The 17,449-nt window shown below is 33.3% G+C and overlaps 1 protein-coding gene across 10 annotated transcripts in view; it reads left to right on the top strand.

The window, feature by feature from the left end:
* PTPN4 (protein tyrosine phosphatase non-receptor type 4) overlaps positions 1-17,449 on the top strand; it is a 200,699-nt gene that overhangs the window by 157,516 nt on the left and 25,734 nt on the right. For all 10 annotated transcript variants that reach the window (XM_074301815.1, XM_074301810.1, XM_074301808.1 and 7 more), the window contains 4 exons: positions 7,291-7,450; positions 10,163-10,246; positions 10,328-10,384; positions 15,592-15,748. In XM_074301815.1, the coding sequence (XP_074157916.1) occupies positions 7,291-7,450; positions 10,163-10,246; positions 10,328-10,384; positions 15,592-15,748 (458 nt within the window). The remainder of the gene's footprint in view (positions 1-7,290; positions 7,451-10,162; positions 10,247-10,327; positions 10,385-15,591; positions 15,749-17,449) is intronic.

Below are 17,449 nucleotides of genomic sequence, written 5' to 3'. Positions count from 1 at the left end.
GATACAGTAACTTCAGTTTCTGTCACCAAGGTTACCTTAGAGATTGTACTCTCTACTCTCCTTCTTCACTTCCCATGTTCCTCCCTCCAAGACTATAGAGGCCAAGCCCCGGGCTAGGTTGAGGATAACAAGCCTGTATGTAACAAAACCAACCATACAGACAGTCCCATTTCCTGAGTTTGGAGTAGGCTCTCCTGGAGGGGAGAAGGGAAGCCAGGCCACATTTTCTGTGAATTGAGCAAGAATTGAGCCATGACAGTCTGCTTACCAACAACTCTCCCTCCTTCCCTCACATGTCGTCCTGCTTGCTGCTCTGAAATAGGTTAATAAAACAAGCCAAGTGCCTCCCAAACTGAGTAGATCACCATCCCTGAATCCTCCTCTCAGGCCTTCACCTCTAGACCAGAACCGCAAGGAAACCTATCTTATTCGGGACATATACCATCCTTTGCCTCCAGTTAGAGGAGGCAAACGTTTGGAAAGCGTTTTAGAGAGGTTTACAGAATGAACAGATTCCTATGTAAATATTATTTTTATACTTTTTGCACTGTAAGGAAATTACTGTAACATTTGTACATTGTCTGAATGAAGATGTACATTTATATCTGGGATGTACTCAAGATGACATACGGTTTTTAAAAAGTTCTGTTTTGGCTGACTATGCTTATTTGTTACAGGCATTTTGTTTTTCTTTTAAATTGGAAACTAGAATGAAAAGGAGAGAAAATAAATGCTTGTAATTGAAAAACAAAATGAGAAAAGAAACTGTTGGAATTGGGATTTACTTGTTTTGAGAGTTAGAGAGTTTTAATTGTGATTCAGAAGAGAATTGTCACTTGTGATAGCTGAAGAAAAGACTAAAGAAAAAGGTTCAAGACAACTTACAAGAAAACTTGAGTTTAACCTAATTTATATTGCAAAGAAACATGAATTCTTGGAAAGAGGTTTTAATTGGTATCCTAAGAGAATGAAATATTAAGACTCTTTTTTCAGAATTGAGAAGTTGGCCATTTTGATGGTTAAAGTTGACTTTGTGATCTTTATTACAGCTGAGTAAATTATTATTTTTATCTTTTTTTCTTATTGTTGTACTGCTAAAAGTATAATAATAAGAAAAGAAAAAAAGTGATCAGTGTACTTGTTTTGCTGAAATCCTTTTTCCCCTTGATAATGGGTAAGGAAGAGGAAGACATGGGTTCATAAATGAATGTGATATTAATATAAAAGAAATTTCAAAAACTTTTGAAAATAAATTTTTTAAAATAAAATTTTTTAATTGAAAATACTTTACTTCCTTTTTTAATGAATTATATAGACCTATTTAGGTAGTTAGCTATGCATCAAAGAAATTCCTTTTTTAGGGCTCAGTTTCTTGGTCCTACCTTCACTTTTTTAGTAGTCTTTAACCTCCTTTTTTCATTAGAGTGCCCCCTCCCCCTTCTAACTCTCTCCACTAACTTGCTCTTCCCAAGTACACAATGTCTCCTTACCCTATTACACTTGACAGATTTTTTTTACATTGACCCCAAAATAGGAACTACTATTAGAATTGGCCTATTTAGTGATACTATTTTAAATCTATTATAATTCCCCATTATAATTTTTAGTTTGCCTATAAAACTCATCACTGGCTAAAGCAGACACAGATCTTTTATTTAAAGTAAGCAGCAGAATGACTACATGTTAAATGGAGAGATATAGCTTCTGTACAGATTATGCTGGTTTGTGAGTACCCTTTGAATATATATCTTAGAAACATAACTGTTTGAAAAAAAGTGTCATTTATTAGGGGGGCACATGTCAACATAACTGCTTAGGAATTTGAGACATGAAAATGTTTGAATTTAATTGCTTTGATGTGTTATACTGCAAGTCAGGGATTTGTTCTTAGAATTCAGGGTAACTAATTGGTCATTATATGTTTCTCTCTCTCTCTCTCTCTCTCTCTCTCTCTCTCTCTCTCTCTCTCTCTCTCTCTCTTCTCTCTGTACCTATAATTTCATTAGCATGAGAAATTTGTTGTAATTCCTCTGTGGCTTAAAGGTACGTTCTGTCAATGTCTCAGATAGCTCCGGAAGCAACTTCCCAATTGGTCATCATACTGTTAGTATGTGTCGAATGCAGAACTTAAACCCAGGTCATTGTGACTCCAAAATCATCCCTCTGTCCACTGTATAACATGGTTATCTCATTACTTTTTGTGATTTTTAATAAAAGAAAAATGGCATTAAGGGTGGTCAAGGGTGCCTTTGTTAGCTTTATGGAGGTGGTCCTAAAGTCTTCGTTCCCTATTTTAGTTCCTAACACTTAGATAATACTCTTTCACCCTGAGTACTGTAGTGCTGACTTGCTAACTTTACCTAAACAAATCAGGAATACTATATAAAATCAGAGTACAGAAGGCACAATGCTCGTTATGTTCTGCTATATTGATTTTTGTCCATCTATTCCATTTCTTGAGATCTTGTTCCATATCAAAGCCTGAACTGTTTACTTCCTTATTTCTTATATCTGTCTTGAATCATAATTTATGCTTTACCCTTGGATATCAGTAGCTTCCTCCCTAAATGTTAATTCCCATCCTGACTATCTGTGCCCCTCAGATTAGTGGTATCAAATTTAAAATAGAAACAAGGGTCACTAATCATATATGAAGAGCCCTCTGGGGGAAGCATATTGACTTAGAAATCACATATTAACATTATCTATATTATATTATATTTTTACTTACTGTATTATATTTATTTTTTATTTAATAGTTACTAATTACATTTTAGTCTGTTTTGGCCATGCTTGAGAGTATTTTGGGCCACGTAGAGCCTCCTGGCTATGTGTTTGACACTTCTGCTCTTGATTACTTATTGTCACTCTCAGTATTATTTTCCAAATTAGCCTAATTCTCTTAGATTCTTACTTGGTTCTAACCCTTAAGATAAACAGTACTGTAATAATAGCAAGATTATACAATGATCAATTCTGATGGACGTGGCTCTTTTTAATAGTGAAGTAATTCAGGCCAGTTCCAATGGACTTGTGATGGAAAGAGCCATCTGTACCCAGAAAGAAGATTGTAGGCACTGAACTGAGTATGAATCACAACATAGTATTTTTACCGTTTTGCTATTGTTTGCTTGCATATTGTTTTCTTTCTCATTTTTTTTCTTTTTGATCTGTATCTTTCTTGTGCAGTATGATAATTGTGGAAATATGTGTAGAAGAATTACACATATTTAACATATATTGGATTACTTCTCATTTAGGAGAGTAGGTAGGAAGAAGGGAGAGGAAAAAATCTGGAACACAAGGTTTTGCAAGGGTGACAGTTGAAAATTATCTATGCATGTTTTGAAAATAAAAAGCTTTAATTTAAAAAAAAAGATAAACAGTACCCACATGCTCAGTTTCTAATTAATTATTCTTCCCTTTTCTCCTGCCTGTCACTCTAAATTGGGGTGAGGGAACATTTGGCTCATGGGCCATATAAGGCCCACAGAATTGCTTGGTCTGGCCCTGCCAAGGCAACTGCAAGTGATAACAGTCTCCCATTGCTTGATTTCTTTTAAGTTGATATTTTTATTTGGCCCATGAATGACGTTATAAATTTCCAAATGGCCCTTAGCAGAAAAAATGTTTGTAGTTTAATATGCTTTTGGATAGATATTTCCAAATGTATTGATACTTCAGCTTACGAAGTTGGTCCTGCTTAAGTAGACATTGCAGAGGGCCTTGAAATGAATAAAATGAAAGATTGAATTTTATTTGGAAAATAATACAGTGCTTTCAACCATTTTACACAAACACCTAACTTTTTTTTAAAGCATCACTATTCTTTTAGTCATTTTTTATAACTGTTATCATATATGCCACAGTCTGAAGAATTAACATCATGAATGGCTCAAAGGATAATGGAAACTTATGCTTATGGTAGGTTCAAATAGTTTGTAGCCTGTTTTTAAAAAAATGTAAGACATTCCATAAAAGATAATATCTAAGAAATTATGATCAGGATTTAGAGCAAGAACAAGGTCTGATAAGTGGTAAATGAAGCATTGGTACTTATATTTTTAGCTTATTTTTTCTTTTCAATTAATAGGCATTCTTTTCTCTCTTAGTTTTATTGTTGCTGTATAAATTGTTCTGATTCTGTTCCCTTCACTTTCCTTCATTTCAAAGTCTTCCAGAGTTTCTCTTAACTCATCCCTTCTGTCATTTCTTATAGCATAATAATATTTTAATAAATTCATTCACTATAATTTGTTCAGCCATTTCTCAGTTGTTAGGCACCTTCTTAGTTTTCAGTTTTTGTGCTACAACAAAAATAACTGCTATAACTATATTTATACATTTGGGCCATTTTTTTTTCTTTATAGGCAGCTAAGTGACATAGTAGATTAGATACTGAGCTCACAATTTCAAACCCAGTTTTGGACACTTAAAAGATGAGTGACCTGTGCAGGTCACTGAATCTGTTTGTCTCAGGTACTTCAACTGTAAAATGGGAATCATATTGCATCTATCTCATAGGGTTATTATGAGGCTTTAATAAGCTATTTGTAAAGTACTTAAAATAATGTCTGGCACATAGTATGTACATAATAAATGTTTATTCTTTTCTCCTCCTTTCTCTTTCCCTTCCTTGGTAACTTTGGAGTAGTACCCGTGGAGTATTAAAACATACAGAGAATGATTTCCATGTGGGCCACCTGTGATGGAATGATAAAGGTCTGTGAATAAGTGAAGGATTGATGAGGATACTTGAATAAAAATCACTCAGACTGAGAAGATGTGGGTTGTTGAAAGGCTGTACCTTAGGAGAGAGAATATCTATTAGAGTGACCTTATGGTTCCATTGAAGTATTGAAGCATTAGAGTCCATGCCCACCTCTACTCCGACAAAGGCTTACCCTGGGAGTGGCCACCACCATAAACAGCCTCTATAGCCTCCATGTCCAGTGGCTGATGAATTGGAGAAAGTGCAGAGAGTCTTTATGTGCCAGGCTTGGTGTAGCTATGTTTAAAACTATGGCAAAGAGCAGAAATTGGCTTACCTGGGATAAGTAGTCATATTCAGTTTATGACAGAATTCAGCACAAAATGTAGGGACAAAAAATTAGTTTTGAGCTCTGTTTTATCCAGTTACTAGCCATTTTATTGTGGAAAAGTCACTTAACTGGTCTGGGTCTGTTTCTTTATTCTTAAAATCAGAAATGGGGTAGCTAGGTGGCACAGTGGATAGAGTGGATAGCTTTAGAGTCAGGAGGACCTGAATTCAAATTGGACCTCAGATACTTAACACTTCCTAGCTGTGGGACTTTGGGCAAGTCACTTAACCCCAATTGCCTCAGCAAAAATAAATAAATAAATACACAAATAATTATATAAATAAATCATGATTTCCACTCTTTACCTCATTATTGTCAGGAACTAAAACCTTTTAAAGGATCCAGGTACTTTTCAAATGTTAGCTTTAAATTTTTTTTAGTGAAGGTGTTGCTGCTTTAAGACCCTAAGATAACTATTTCCCTTTCTCCCTATTCAGCCTCTTTTTCCCCACCCATTTTCTCATACCCATCCTGAATTCTTGATCACTCAAATACACTCCTACTTAAGCTTTCTTGTTGCATATTTCTCTTCCCTACATATCTTGATCTTTGAACCTATCTATTCTTGACAAGTCTTCTTCCAATGTTCCTTGTTTAGATTCAATTTCTGAAATCCCTAAACCTACATACATATTTCTAAAGGTTGCCTATGTCTTCTAGCTTGATCTGGCATTCTAGACCCTCATCTTTATTCTGACCTCAGAATTCTTAGTTGCTCTCTTTCTTCCTTTTTGCAAACGAGTTCCCCAAAAATACTAATACTCTTCTGCTTAAGCAGAAGAAAATATGAGCAGCTAGATGGCACAGTGGATAGAGCTCTGGAGTCAGGAGGATCTGAATTCAACTTAGGCCTCAGACACTTAACACTTCCTAGCTGTGTGACCCTTGGGAAGTCACTCAACCCCAATGCTTCATGAAGAAAGAGAGAGGGAGGGGGAGAGGGAAAAGAGGAAGAAGGAATAAAAAGTAGTTCTGAAGGGAAGCTAGACTAGCTGGGAAATATACTATACTGTTAAAATTAATGTACATATTTTGTAAACTACATAGGAGGAGTTTATAATTTCATGATCTTAATGATGGACAGAAACAACTACACCCAGAGAAGGAACACTGCGAATTGAATGTAAAATATTAGCACTACTGTCTATCTACCCAGGTTATTTATACCTTCGGAATTCAATACTTAACGTGCAACAAGAAAATTGGATTTACACACATACATTATATATAGGTTATACTGTAACACATGTAAAATGTATGAGATTTCCTGTCATCTAGGGGAGGGAGTAGAGGGAGGGAGGGGAAAATCTGGAAAAATGAATACAAGGGATAATGTTATAAAAAAAAAATTACTCATGCATATATACTGTCAAAAATGTATAATTATAAAATTAATTTAAAAAAAAAAAGAATTGGATAGAAAAGGAGAGGTCAAATTAAATCAAACATTGGTCCTAATCATTAAAAAAAAAATTCATGATCTTTTATGTATATTACATTTTTAAATTTTTGTCAAGTTCATAATAAAGAAAATTTTAATTTTAAAAAATGAAGAAGGGGTAGCTAGATGGTGCAATAGATAAAGCATCAGCCCTAGAATCAGGAGGTTTGCCTAAGTTCAAATCCAGCCTCAAGACACTTAATAATTCTTTACCTGTGTGACCCTAGGCAAGTTACTTAACTTCTCCCCCCCCTAAAAAAAAAAGTGAAGAAAAAATTAAAGAAGACAAATCATTGGAAAGAAAAAAGCACTCTCAAAATTGCTCCAGATTTCATTCAAGACTCACTTCAAATTAGATCTGGAAAAGGTGATTCTCAATCTTCCTTGCTGCTACCTTCTATTTCACTACACACACACACACACACACACACACACATATAATTATCTTGCCTATTTGACTCAAGATTTTTTCCCTTAAAATATATTTTCATGTGGATTTACCTTGTATGTAAACTAATATGTAGAAGTCAGAATTTGACAGCAATGGATTTGATTAGATAAAGTAAAAAGTTAAAGAATTTTCATTTAGATAGTGCTGAATTATTATTCTGAAGTCATCTCTAATAAATATTGAAAATGTGTAAGTTTTCTTGTATGTTTTACCTTTAAAAAAAAACTTAATGCTTCTACTAAAAAAATTTTCAGGGAACTGTCTTCTCTCTCCCATTTTTTCCTTCTATATTCTAGATCTCAAGAGACTTCAGAAGATGGGCAGCCTCCTGCATTACCACCTAAACAATCTAAGAAAAATAGTTGGAACCAGATTCATTTCTCACATTCCCAGCAAGATCTGGACAACCATATTAATGAAACATTTGATGTTCCTGCTTCACCTGAAAAATCCACAGTCAGTTATTACTTGACATGTATTCATTTTATATTTTTATATATTGTTATTTGTTATTTGTATGTTAAAAATATATGGCATATCTTAAAAATGGATCTAACTACAGTACTGCTATTTCCTAACCATTTTATGGTACAGCCAAATTTTGGAAACTCTTGTTTACAGGTCTTATTCTTCCTATTGGATTTTAGGGTCTTTGAGGTCAGGACTATTATGTTTTTATACCTAGTATGTAAAATATTCCTAGCACATTGTAAGTACTTTATAAATCATTCAACAAACATTAAGCACTTTCTATGTTCTAGGTACTATTATGAGCACTGGAAATACAAAAGAAAGAAAAAACATAATCCTGATCATCAAGGAGCTCCAAATCAAATAAACAGGACAATGTACAATTAATTATGTACATACATATATTTATAAAGAAATAGAAGGTAATAGGAAGACTGAGAAAGGCTTTTCACAAATCTAATTTGAGCTGAGTCTTGAATAGAACCATAGAAATCAAAAGGCAAATTGAATGTAAATACCAATTCCATTCCAAATTAAAACTATACCTTTTCAATGGAATATAAATTTTTTTAATTAAGATACTTTAATAAAATTAACTTATAATTTTATTATAATCAATTAATTGATTAAAAACGCACTGGCAGACCTAGGTAAGTTCATATTGTAAAATTTACTCGAAATTTTCTAAATGCCTGAATCACTATATTTTGGGGACATGCTTTTTTATCTCAGAGCCTTTGGTGATTGTTAACTTTGGAATTTTAACAAGTAGCATTTTGTTGAGTTCTTTAGGCAGTTTTGGCTCATTATACATTAATAAATAAAGAGGGAAGCATATTCTTGAGTTTAAAGTTTCACTCTAATATCGGGGATCAGGAAAGATGGAAAGACAAGAAGATGGAAATTATGATCAAAGAGAGATAATAGTGAAAGGACAACAGGGCATGAGAAAAGGGTCAAGAATATCAAAGGTAGCATTTTCAGTCAATTCAATAAAAATTTAAACCCCTACTGTGTATAAGGGAACCAGTTAGGTGTTTTCAACAGCTTATATTCTAATAATACAACATATTATCATGAGCAAATAGCAGATATTTTGAGAAAGGAAAGAAAATGGTTTCTCCTAAGGCGGAAGGAGCATAGTAATATTAGCTGAACCTTGGAGTAACTTAAGTGTTTTAAGAGGCCAGGATGAGAAGAAAGTTTATCCCAGACCTGCAGGCTAGGCTGTATAAAAAATTTACAGAGAGAGGAAAACATTTTATTCAGCAAATATGCCAATTTGGTAAGTAAATTTAGTGGTGTAAATTAGAACTAGACTGTGAAGGATTTTCAGTGTCAGACTTTTTATTTTCTCTTAAGCCAATAAGGAACTACCGAACATATTTGAATAGGACAGGTCAATGCCTGTTTTAAAATTCCTTTGGCAGCAATGTAGAGAATGAATTGAGAATAGGAGAGACATTAACCAGATAGACTAGATGGAGTTATTGTCATAGTCTTTGGGAGATGTAAGATGCTGGTTGTCCAAGTATAGGAAAGAGGACAAAGGGGAAAGATAAGAGAGATTAAATCTACAAGGCTTTACTCTTGATTGGGATTAGGAAATGAATAAGAGAAGAGTCATGTATAACTGTGAAGTTGGGAGGGTGAAAGACTAGAAATATGGTGAGGTCTTTAGCAAAACAGAAAAGGAAATGGCAAACCATGCCATTATCTTTGCCAAGAAAACCCCAAAATGAAGCCATGAAGTGTTAGACAACTAAAATGACTGAACACCAACACCTTTATTAGAAAAATTTACTTTTGAAGGAGGTATGGTTTTATCTGAAAAGAAAGAAGTTCATTATAGACCTCTGCTATATTTAAAATGTGCATCTTAAAATATGTGATACATCCATTGGAGATAAATGGCAAATGGTTATCAGGAATTTTTAAGAGAACTTAGAGTTAAATATATAGATTTAGGATTAATTTATGTGTTTGATTTGTAGAACTTGAGATCATAAAGATCATAAAGAGAGGAAATATGAGAAGTCTGCTTGGGTTAGAACCTTCAGACATCCATGCTGACTAGGTAGAATAGTAATGATCTGGCATAGGAACCTGAGAAAAGGAATGCTGAAATAGGTAGAAAGAAAATCAAGAGAGTATTATTTCAGAAGCCCAGGAGGAGGAATACAGTGCTTGGCACATATTAGGCCCTTAATATATATTTGTTGATTCGCAATCAGATATATTGGTATATACATATATACATATAATCCTATTAAGAGAGATCACCAGTTTGCTGGTTGATCACTTGACCTCAGAAGTTCTAAGCTACAGTGAGCTTTACCTGTTGAGTGGGTGTCTACACTAATTTTGACATTAATTTCAGAATCTTTTGAGAGCAAAGGCTACCATATTTCCTAAGCAGGGTTGACCCAGCCAAGGTTGGAAATGGAATAGGTCCAAGTTTCCATACTAAGTCCAGAACTATCTCTTTCCACCCTAGATAAGAAAGGAAATTCAGCCCTTTAAAAACAACAGTCCTCTTCACTATCCTCCCATCTACTCACCCCTCACACCAAAAAAAGGGGAAGAATAAAAACCTTGTTGATTAATTGAATGATGGGATCTCTAGGCCAAAGAAATATAAATAGTCACTTGTAAATTCAAAGGAAATTACATAATTTCTTTTCTTTTTTTAATTAGCCCAATGGTGGTATTCCTCAGGATAATCTTGTTCTGATAAAAATGAAACCTGATGAGAATGGAAGGTTTGGATTCAATGTAAAGGTAATTGAATTAGCTTATCTTTATGTTAAGAAATTTTTCTCTCTCATAAATTTGACACTAACTTTTAATACATTTTCTAAGGGTGGATATGATCAGAAGATGCCTGTGATAGTTTCTCGTGTAGCTCCAGGAACACCAGTAAGTTCTTTATAAATTTTTCAGTTTCATGGGAGTTGTTTAAAAGTAATATTCTTTATCTGGATGTCTAATTATTTGGTTCTTTAGGTAAAGAAAATTAAACATTGTTTTCCCTTTAAATTCATCATTTAAAAATGGAAATGTTAATTTAACCTGTTACTGAAAAACATTCCTTAATTCTCCTTTAGTGTAAGTTTATTTTTAATTCATGTTGAATTTTGTCTCAATTTTCTGGCCATATCTTTGGCAAAATGAGTGTTTTGTTGCTATAACCCTTGAAGTAACAAAAAAGTAAGTCAGCTGTATTGAGCTCCAGGTTTTAATAAAAGCAAATTGAAATTTTTCATGTAAAATAATTTATTAGCATTACATTTATGAATTAGATGATTTTTTTCCTTTAAAATAAAAAACCACAATGGAAGTGAAAATAAATTAGAATATATTTGCCTTATATTTAACTCTTCATCATCTCAAGACAGATTGTACTCACTATAATTTATATTCACCAGGTCTTTTCAAATTCCTATATACATTGTTATCTGTTCTCCTTTAGTTTCTGATAAAGGCATGGCCTTCTTGTCAAGACCAACCCTTCTCCATGTACCACTGGTCTCATCTCTTCCATCAAATTGCCCTCAGTATTATCCCCTCTTTTTTTTCTAACCTAAAGTCTCTCCTTATCTATTTGTTCCTTTTCTGCTGCCCATAAATCCATCCAAGTGTTGTCTTTTCCTTAAAAACCTCAATAGATGTTGCCATCTCTGCCTTTCTTAGCCAACCTTTGGGAAAAAAAAAAAATCTATATTCAGTGCTTCTACTTCCCTTGTGCTCATAATTACTGCAATATGAATTCTAGACCTTATCATCATCTGAAACTGCTTTCTCCAAACTTACTAATACTCTTTTAATTAGCAAATCTAACATCCTTTTTTTTTTTTCCCCCTTTTACCTCTCTGAGCACTCTTGTCTCCATGGTTGATACTACATCTTCATATATGTCTTGCCCACTTACTGTGGGCCAAGAATGTGTTGGGCCCTTTTCTGTTTTCTCATGTATTCTGACCTGGTGAGCTCTTTAAACTATCATCTTAAATGTGGAAATATATATAGAAGAATTGTACATGGTTAACATGTTGGACTACATGTTGTCTTGGGAGAAGTTGGGAGGAAGAGAGAAACAGAAATTTGGAATACAAGGTTTTGCAAGAGTGAATGTTGAAAACTATCTTTGAAAATAAAAGGCTATTATTAAAAATTAATTAATTAATTAATTAATTAAGTTTTTATCTTATGCAGATGTCTCCCAAATCTACATGTCCAGCCCTCATCTTTCTCTTGAATGTCAGCCTTATATCAATAGCTGCCTTTGGAACACTTTGAACTAATTGTCACATAAATATCCCAAAACTAACATATTCAAAAGAGAAATTATTAGCTTTTCCCCAAAATCCACCCCATTCCAAAATTCCCTATTGAAGCCACTGTCATTTTTCCAGTCATCAAGATTTGCAAACTCAATGTCCTCCTGGCCTTCTCACTCTTCTGTAGCATGTCACTTGCCAAGTTTTATTGTTTCTTTTACTTTATGCAGCTAGGTGGCACAGTGGATAGAGTGTTTGACTTGAGTCAGAAGGATCTGAGTTCAAATATGACTTCAAACATTTGGTTTTTTGTTTGAACTTGGGCAAGTCACTTATTTGTTTGCCTTAGTTTTCTTATCTATAACAGGAGTATTGATAGCACCTATCACTGAGAGTTGTAGTGAGAATTAAATGAGATATTTGTAAAGCATTTAGTACAATGCCTGGCACTAAGTAGGCATTATTTAAATATTATCTTTTAAAATTATTATCATTATTGTTATTTATACTATATCTCTCACAAAAATCCTTTTCTTTCCACTCACTCAATGATCATAGTCACATTAGTTTATATCCTTGTTATCTCTCACCTAAGACTTAGAGTAGTTTGTTTTTTCATTTCCCTGCCTCAGGTTTCTTCTCACATAAATCTCCCTTTTACTCTAATACCAAAGTGATTTTCCAGAAATACGATAATGACTATGTTGTCCCACAACTCCATAGACTCCAGTGACTGACTCCCTTTTACCTTTACAAATATAAACTCTTCTGTTTGGCATGTGAAACTCTTCAAAACTTGATCCATTTCTAATTGTCTTATGCATCATTTTATTTTATTCTACAATGAACAGGATTTTTTTATTCCTTCTTAATGAACTTTTTAAATTAAAATATTTTAGTATTAATTAAATTTAGCTTAATTTAGGAAAGAATGTTCACCAAGGGGCAGCTAGGTGGCACAGTGGATAGAGCACCAGCCTTGAATTCAGGAGAACCTGAGTTCATATCTGGTCTCAGACACTTAACACTTCCTAGCTGTGTGATCCTGGGCAAGTAATTTAACCCCAGCCTCAGGGGGGGCGGGGTGGGGGGAGAGTGTTCATCTAGCAGCAGTCTGACAGAGAGGAACTCACTTGCTTTAGGATTGTGCAGTTTGTGTAGCAGCTGAGACATGAATTAGCCATTTGTACTATTAAATAAGGATCACAGGGGGAATTTAATGTATATGGCAAGCTAGAGAAACTGAACTATTTCCCAGGTGGATACTTCCTATATCATATATTCACTGTGGCATGACTTTGATTATTTAGTTTTGAAATATTATGACTTTCTTAAACATATATATGTATTCCATTTAAAAAAGAAAATCACATTTAAAAGCCAAATACAAATTATATTTGGGATTATCTGTGTTGCCAGTCCTTTGCCTTAGTTCAGTAAGTAAAGCCTAATTTTATTTAATTATTCTGTGCTTTTAATAATTTCTATAATTTCATCTCATCATTTCTTGGATGTCTTCTCTGTGTCTAGCACTGTCTCTAGGTTTTTAATGGTAAATACAAAGGAAATCTATAATGTGTTTCCCTACTTAAAATAGGTTTATAGGTTATAATTACACGAAAAAGAATAGGAATACAAAATGAAATATAATATAGCACCAAAATTAATGTAATTAAGTGCTCCTAAGATGTGTGACTTAGAAAATAAGTACTTTGGATAGTGGTTATAATAGTTGATGAAATCAAGCTCCATTATTATGAGATATTAGGGAATATTGTAGCTATTTGTAGCTTTACTATTCAGTTAAAATCTCAAAAATATGATTAAATGGCAAACCTTTATTTTGAATTTTATGATTGTGAAGCAAATGTTCTCAAGGAAATGATTAGATATGAAGTAAGCTTATTTTTATCCTATTTTAAAATCATAAAAATCTTCCCTTTTTATACAAAATATAACTATAATATGTACAATGTTGCTAGGATTTAGACTATCAAAATAAAATGAATCATTCATTGCCATTTCTTAAGTTAAGTAAGTACTTCCAGTATCTTCAGATTAGGAACCATATTTTGGCAGTTGATTACTAAAGAATATGTCCTAGTTTTGAGTGTTTTTTATACTATATATATAATGTATACACACACACACACACACACACTTCTTATACTAGATAAATGTGCTAGAGTGAATACAATATTCCATTATTAGTGCAAAGCTGAACAGAAATATTGTCTTTTTAATTTTGTTATAAATATGGTCATCATGATTGAGTGCTAGTTCAAGTCAATATCCTACTTACTGTTGAAGGACTACTGAGTGAATGATATACTCAGTCTTTGCTTTTAAAACACAGTAGTTTTTTTGGGTGGAGAAGAGGGAAAACTTTTGCCAAAAAAAAAAAATATATATATATATATATATTTCAAAAATAAAGTAAGAATAGACATAAAAACATTTCCCCCAATACCCAGATAGAGGATTAAGGACTTAGCTTATTTCCTGCATAGCAAATGTCCTACCAAGTTCTTAAGGTGGCTGTCAGTTCTTTTTGTACTTTAGGGTTGAGCATTATGCTTGTTGCAAAACTCAACCTGTTTTTCAATTCATGGATTCCTTTGACTCTCTCCCAACCTTTTGCAACTTCTAAGGTCTGAGACTCCATTCCCTTTACCTAGAATAAAAAACAACAAAAGGCCTCCAAGTACAGAAGGGGTCTAAATGTCCTCAAAAGGGAAGAAGGTCCTGTGTTCCATTTTTCCTTAACTACATGATCCTTCTGAAAGTCATTGAGCTCCTTTTAGATACAAATAAAGGCAAATCACTTTATTTGACAAGGCAGGAAGGCTTTTATAATTCTTTACAAATAATTTATCAAGAATGTTCTTTTGGGGACAGCTAGATGGCACAGTGGATAGAGTGCCAACTCAGGCACTCTATTGAGTTCAAATTCAGCTTCACACTTAATACTTCTTAGTTGTGTGACCCTAAGCAAGTCACTTAACCCCAATTGCCTCAGAAAAAAAAAAAAAAGAATAATTTTTTTTGTACATTATGTTAAGATAATTATGTTATCCTAAACAATAGTATAAGAAAGCTTGCAATTTACCCAAAAAAATTTCAAAGTGATATCCTAAGAGTTTTCAATTTAGTGTTCTATATGTTTTAATAAAATGTTTAGATCTTTGTGAGTTTGTTTAATTTTCAATGATAGCATTCTGTCATTGAAAGAAAGACAGTAGCATATCTGAAAAGGACATATTAAGCATGAAAGTGTTATCTCCATTGACAAAAAAAAAATTTTTTACTTGAGGTACCCAATTAATTTTTATTATACTATCATTATTTATACTATCATGAGTCTAGTCCTCTAATCTGGTGTCCAGGAAGAACAGGCTTAAAGAAAATTCTTCATAGTCTATTTAAGGCACTGTGAGAAATCATTATATATACCCCTGAAGTATTACCACTTTTTAAATTGCATGGAAGGTATGTATCCTTTAGCTTTCTCCTGAATAGAGACAAAATCACCTAAATTTAAAAAAAAAAAAAAAAAAAAAAGACAGATACAGACCCATATCAGGTTCTGGTCAGCAATTTCTGTATAATCTAGACAAGTAACACAGAATCCCTGCCATGACTAGAGAATGAACTCTGGCAGTCAAAAGGAAATTAAGCGCTAGTTTTCTTCTCAATATAAGATGCATGTAAATTAGTTTGTAGTTAGAATTTGGATTGCTGCATCTAATGTTCTTCTGATATGTTGTCATCCAAAAAAAAAAAAAATGTAATTCTTTGATCTAAGGAAAAATTAAGAATTTGAAACCTATTTCCATCATATTTTAGGCTGACCTCTGTGTCCCTCGATTGAATGAAGGGGATCAAGTTGTGCTGATTAATGGCAGAGATATCACAGAACATACTCATGATCAAGTTGTCATGTTTATAAAAGCTAGCTGTGAGAGACACTCAGGGGAACTTGTGCTCCTAGTTCGACCCAATGGTGAGTGATCTTTTTTTTTTTTTTTTTTTTTTCTATATATAATCTTGAAATTTCGTCTTCCTTTTAGCTCTATATAGTGTTCTTGAACCATACTCTGGAGAATCTTTTTGACAAGATTTTCTTCTTATAGGGATTTTTTTAAAATGTCATATAGGATTTCTAATTGTGCCTTATTCTTTCAAGGTAATCAGCATCATAAAAAGTTCCAGAAAGAGTCATTGTTTAAAAATATGGCATAATGAATAGAAAAATGGCCTTGGAGTCAAGAAAAACCCTAGTTCAAATCCTGCCTTTGGGACAAACTTATTCTGTAATCATGAAGTCACCTCTTAGTTCCTAGGCAGCTTTTAAAAACTATAATTCTCTAAAGCTATCTTTTGCAAATGAGTTACTTATTTTCATCATTGAAGAAAATTTCCAAGCATTCCTTTAACCATTGAAGTCCCACATCCAGATTTCCCTTTCTCCCAAAGAACCACTATCACTCTTGCTTCTCTTCTATTTCAACAACATAATGGCATGTAAAAATTTAAAATGAAAGATTCTCTTATCACCTTATTCCAGCTTTGCTCTTTGTCTTTTCCAAAGAGTCATCTGACTAGTAGTTCCTACATTTGGTCAGGAGGTAACTGAGAGCTCAATATAATATCTATAATCTCATACTGCCCTTCCCCAGTCATCCAGTTTATAATTTGAAATGATCCTTTTATCAATTTGAATGCTTTAGGACCAAAACCTACCATTTCTTTCCTTTAAATCTCAGTTTTGTTGATAACTTTTGTTTTTCTATCACCTTCATCTTCAAATATATTCTTCCCCTTCCTCTGTTCAGGGATTTATCCAAGGAAGGAAGCAATCATTTCAGCAAACCCAGTTATTTTCTTGGGTATATCTGACAATATGTGCCACATTTCAGACCTTTATTTCTCTTCTATCCAAAGAAAGAAAGGAAGTGAATTTTCTCAGATTGCTTCTTAGACCAAGCTTAATACATGTCATTTCTGAAGGTCCACAGTAAGAAACTTTAAAACAGAAATTTAGGGGTAGCTAGATAAAGCAGTGGATAGAGCACCAGCTCTGAAGTCAGGAGGACCTGAATTCAAATGTGGCCTCCAGACAGTTAACACTTCCTAGCTGTGTGATCATGGATAAGTCACTTAACCCCAGGTACCTCAGCAAAAACAAAACAAAAACAAGACCAAAAAAGAGAAGCTAAACAGAAATTTGAGCAAACAAAAAGCAAATTTAAAAAGTAAAACCTTGCAGCCTTTCTTTGCCCTACACTAAGTGTATTTGTAAAATCAGCTTAGTATATAATATACCTTGTTATTCTCCTGAGATTTGTGATCCCAATTAATGTAGGAATTAAGTTTTTTAATTAAGTCTTTTACCATGGTGATTCATCTCATAAAAATTTCTTTTTTTTTTAAGTTCATAATAAAACAAGAAAAAAATTCAGTGAAAATTCATTCTTTTATTTACATAGATATGATTCCTGAATTGCTCTTCTTTGTTAAAAGGGAGTTTTTTCCCCCCAAAAAAAATATGTCCAGAGATAATTAATATAAACATGAAAGTCATCAGTAAAGCTTGTTTTTAAATTTTTATTCTTTCAGTTTTCCATCATTCCTGGGCCTACTTCTCTTTATAGTATTTTAATCTATGGGATTCTATACTTCATCTGAATCTTTAAATAAGTTC

The sequence above is a fragment of the Sminthopsis crassicaudata genome, chromosome 3, assembly GCF_048593235.1.
Source record: "Sminthopsis crassicaudata isolate SCR6 chromosome 3, ASM4859323v1, whole genome shotgun sequence".
In the NCBI taxonomy this organism is placed as follows: domain Eukaryota; kingdom Metazoa; phylum Chordata; class Mammalia; order Dasyuromorphia; family Dasyuridae; genus Sminthopsis; species Sminthopsis crassicaudata.
This window is presented reverse-complemented; position numbering and strand designations above follow the sequence as displayed.